The sequence below is a fragment of the Cebus imitator genome, unplaced genomic scaffold (genome assembly GCF_001604975.1).
Source record: "Cebus imitator isolate Cc_AM_T3 unplaced genomic scaffold, Cebus_imitator-1.0 Scaffold0, whole genome shotgun sequence".
In the NCBI taxonomy this organism is placed as follows: domain Eukaryota; kingdom Metazoa; phylum Chordata; class Mammalia; order Primates; family Cebidae; genus Cebus; species Cebus imitator.
In genome coordinates this window covers 12,335,282-12,340,065 of record NW_016107315.1, presented here as the reverse complement: position 1 = coordinate 12,340,065, position 4,784 = coordinate 12,335,282, and the positions used below count along the sequence as shown (strand labels likewise).

Here is a 4,784-nt window from a genome sequence, read left to right as displayed (position 1 = left end):
AGGCGGAGTTTTGTTCTTGTTGCCCAGGCTGGAGTAAAATGGTGCAATCTTGGCTCACTGCAACCACCACCTCCTGGGTTCAAGACATTCTCCTGCCTCAGTCTCCTGAGTAGCTGGGATTACAGGTGCTGCCACCATGTCCGGCTAATTTTTTTTTTTTTTTTTTTTTTTTAGTAGAGACTCGGTTTCACCATGTTGGCCAGGCTGGTCTTGAACTCCTGACCTCAGATGATCTGCCTGCCTTGGCCTCCCAAAGTGCTGGGATTAGAGGCATGAGCCACAGCACCCAGCCCAAGGTATTACCTTAATTAGATATCTATACTAATTTAGAATCTTCATCTTCTCATAATGCTTACTGCGTTGTTTTTGTCTTCATACTGGTTACTGCTGCATAATGTAATTTCACAATTCATTCAGAAAATTCTGAGATTTGAAATTGCCAAAAATTACACATAAATATCTGAACAACAATATTACATTAAGTTAAAAAATAAAGACATAAACACCTATCTTTCAGTGGGTTACAAAAGAGTTACCAACCATGCAGTTATGCTTCTCTGCAAAGAGACTGGGTAAACCCCAGATTTCTATTTGGGAAGCAAACAAGCCCCTATCTCATTGGCATTTCAAGGAAGTTAAACTAGTCTATGTGCACCATTAGTAACTAGCAACCACTGAAGTGCAACAAATAAACATTTACTACTATAATTATAATGTATGAAATGGGTTACACAATTTTAAAGTTACACATCACTTATACTATTACTAAAAAAATTGCAGTTAGGTTATTGAATTGACTAGTGCTCCAGTAACAAATCTAGAATAAAACAAATTCAAATAGGCCGTTATACAGAAGCTCATATTAAATGCAAAATGGAATAAGTCACAAGAGAAATGATGCCTATGTAACATTACCTATGGTAAGGAGTGCTTGGTTCATCTATTTTCATTAAACCATAGTCTTTGTCTGCTGGATGATATGTCGCCAAGATGTTCATTTCATCCCACTTCTGGGATTTTTTGCTAAAATTAAAAAGAAAAAACATTTTTCCCAATGTGGAAAAAAGAAAACTTGACATCAAAATTCACAAATGTCCAAATTTCACATTTCAACTTCTATTTGATGGCTAACCTCTATTTTCCCATGTAATTTCTTGGAATAGAAGCTGACTCAGGGTAAAAACCATCAAGAAACTACAATAAAATGTCAGTAAATGCAGAACAATTAGTGACCACATATTTTAAACATGGTATTTAGTATCTATATCAGGCATTCAAAACACTACTATATTTGGCCTATAGAATTAATAATGCAAATCAAAATCCATACATTCCCTGATGTCAACAGGCATTTTTCATCTATATACCAGTAACCGGTAAAAAACACAACAGGAATATTTCCTTGACATAATTTGTTTCTGGGATATCTGTTAATTAAAACATAAAGATTCAAAGCATAAAACTACAAAGAAAACTTCATCAAACTCAGATAACACTAAATCATTAGATTGCAAATAAATTACAATTCTGTTTATTTCTAATCTAGAAAAATAAAGGTTTGCTCAGACATAGTGTACTCAGATTTACTTGCAAGGCAATAGAAGTTCTCTATAAGTATTTTATTTATTAATTATTATTTTGAGACAGAGTCTCACTCTATTATTATTATTTTTTAGACAGAGTTTCACTGTGTTGCCCAGGCTGGAGTGCAGTGGCATGATCTTGGCTCACTGCAACCTCCACTTCCTGGGTTCAAGTACTTCTTCTGCCTCAGCTCCTGAGTAGCTGGGATTACAGGCGCATACTATCACATCTAGCTAATTTTTGTATTTTTAGTAGAGATGGGGTTTCTTCATGTTGGCAAGGCTGGTCTTGAACTCCTGACCTCGTCATCCGCCCACCTTGGTCTCCCAAAGTGCTGAGATTACAGGTGTGAGCCACCAGGCATGGCCATTATTTTTGTTTTCTGAGACAGAGTTTTGCTCTTGTCACCCAGGCTGGAGTGCAACCACGCAATCTTGGCTCACCCGCAACCTCCAATCCCTGGGTTCAAGCAATTCTCCTGCCTCAGTCTCCCCAGTAGCTGGGATTACAGGCGCTTGACACCATGCCCTGCTAATTTTTGTAATTTTAGTAGAGACGGGGGTTTCACCATGTTGGTAAGGCTGGTCTCAAACTCCTGACCTTATGTGATCTGCCCGTCTCCGCCTCCCAGAGCGCTGGGACTACAGGCGTGAGCTACCGTGCCTGCCCTATAAGTACTTTGGAAACAACTGTTAAATTTCATTCCATGAAGTATTTGCACAACTATTAAGGTGCTCAATAATTAAATGTTTTAATTTTAAATTCTTATATACTCATTAAAAAAGACCTCAGACCCTTCCACAAGCCAACATTATTTTGTTGCCTATACAGTTTGTTACTTAGTATATATACTTGGAAAAAACCTGCTTTAAAAAGAATCAATGTAAATGTTACACTGATTTAAATCATCCTTTCTACATTTGGTCTAAACTGGTGGTTTCACTGTAGGTATTTTCAATTTCTCAGATCCTGAAATATCCTTTAGGAATAACATACTTAACATTTCAGTATCATATTCCCTTCTCTATACTCTCAAAAAAAGTTTGATGAGTTACCTTAAAAATTACACAGGCCTACTCTGGGCAGGTGACTTCATATTCTTTTGCTTTCTACCCTAACATACCCACAGTGTTCCCATTTCAGATTAAGCATTTTTTTATTTTTTAAAATTGTGGTCATACATAAAATTCACCATTTTAACCTTTTTGTTTTTATGTCAATCATTTCTGTATCATTACAATTTTAGTGTATGTGCTGCTGCAGCACTAGTCATTATGAAGTGTACAATTCTATGGAGTTAAGAACATTCACATCATTGTGCAAGCATCACCACTATCCATCTCCAGAACTTTTTCATCTTCCTCAACTGAAACTGTACTCATTAAGTACTAACTCCCCACTGTCCCCAGCCCCCAGACCTGGCAACCACCATTCTACTTTCTGTCTCTCTAAATGTGACTACTCTAGGTACCTCACATAAACAAAGTATTTGTTCTTTTGTAACTGGCTTATTTCACTAAGCATAATGTCTTCAAGGTTCATTCATGTTGTAGCATGTGTCAGAATTTCTCTCTTTAATTAAATAGACTGGGTCTCAACTCTGTCACCCCAAGTTGGGGTAAAGTGGCATAATCATAGCTCACTGCAGCCTCGAACTCCTGGGCTTAAGTGATCTGGCTGCATCTGAGCTCACCTGAGCAGCTGGGGCTGTAGGTGCAAGCCACATGCCTGGCAGTAAACTGTCTTTTAAAGTTGTTTTGATTCTGGACAATGTCTCTCTCTGGTCACCTAGAGCTCTATGAACCCTATGATTTCAACATGGAAGGTGTCAAGGTGGTTTACCTGTCCCCAAACACAACATCTCTAATTTAACTTCTAGATCAGGAGGTCACAGAGGACCTTTAAGACTCAGTACACACGGTAGTCTATTCAGTGGTACCCAAACTTTTTGGCACTAAGGAGCAGTTTTGTGGAAGACAATTTTTGCATGGCAGGGTGGTTTCAGATTGAAACTGTTCCACCTCAGATCATCAGGCATTAGATTTTCATACGGAGTTGGCAGCCTAGATCCCTTACATGCACAGTTCACAATACAGTTTGTGCTCCTATGAGAATCTAATGCCACCATTGATCTGACAGGAGGCGGAGCTCAGGCACCTGCCACATGGCCTGAGGTTTGGGGATCCCTGCTCTATGGAAACGACTGCCAACCCTCACAAAGAACATCATGAAAGTCTGGAAGGATTACACCACCGCATATGCCATTGTTGTTACAGAAAAAGCTATGAAAGCTGTCAAGCCTGAAACAATGAATTCCTGCTGGAGAAAACTGTAACCAGATGTTATGAATGACTCCACAAGATTTAAGACAGGGCCAATTAAGGAAATAATGAGATTGTGAATTATTTGGTGGGGTAAAGGGTTTCTAGATATGGATCTTGAAATTCAAGAGCTAACTGACATCACACCAGAGGAATTGACAGATGACTTGATAGAGATGAGTGTTCTGAATCAGTACCAGATGATAAGGAATAATATGCAGAAGAAGCAAAACCAGGAAACAAATTGACATTAGACAGTTCAACAAAGAGTTCTGACTATTTGAGAATGCTTTACTTATTTTACACAGGGACCCTTTTATGATGTGGACACTGAAACTAAACAGTAGAAGGAAGATTATTAGTACCACACAGAAACATTTTAAGAGAAATGAAAAGCACAAAAGTTATGCAGAAATTATGATGCATTTTCAAAAAGCTACACCAAGTGAGGCTGCCTCTCCTTCCATTTCCTCTAACACCCCTGAGACAGTGCGACCAATCCCTCTTCTTCCTCCTTAGCCTATTCACTGTGAAGACCACCAGGATAAAGATCTTTATGATGATCCTCTTCCACTTACTGAACAGTAAATGTATTTTCCTTATGACTTTCTTGACATTTTATTTTCTCTAGCTTACTGTACTCTAAGAATACAGTAACAGCACATAATACAAAACATGTAGTTAATCAATTGTATATGTTATCTGTAAGGTTTCCAGTCAACAGGAGGCTACTAGTAGTTAAGCTTTGGGGAGGCTGGGCACAGTGGCTCATGCCTATAAATCCCAACACTTTGGGAGGCCAAGATGGGAGGATCACTTGAGCCCAGGAGTTTGAGATCGACTTGGGCAACACAGGGAGACCATGTCTCTTAAAAAAAA

The 4,784-nt window shown here is 38.6% G+C and overlaps 1 protein-coding gene across 1 annotated transcript in view; it reads right to left on the bottom strand.

Annotated features, from left to right (window-relative positions):
• Nucleotides 1-289: 289 nt before the first annotated feature.
• LOC108300409 (protein phosphatase inhibitor 2-like) overlaps nt 290-4,784 on the bottom strand; it is a 13,156-nt gene continuing 8,661 nt past the window's right edge. Inside the window, exon 2 of the mRNA XM_017523190.2 lies at nt 290-1,023. Coding sequence (XP_017378679.1) covers nt 912-1,023 — 112 coding nt within the window. The 3' untranslated portion in view covers nt 290-911. The remainder of the gene's footprint in view (nt 1,024-4,784) is intronic.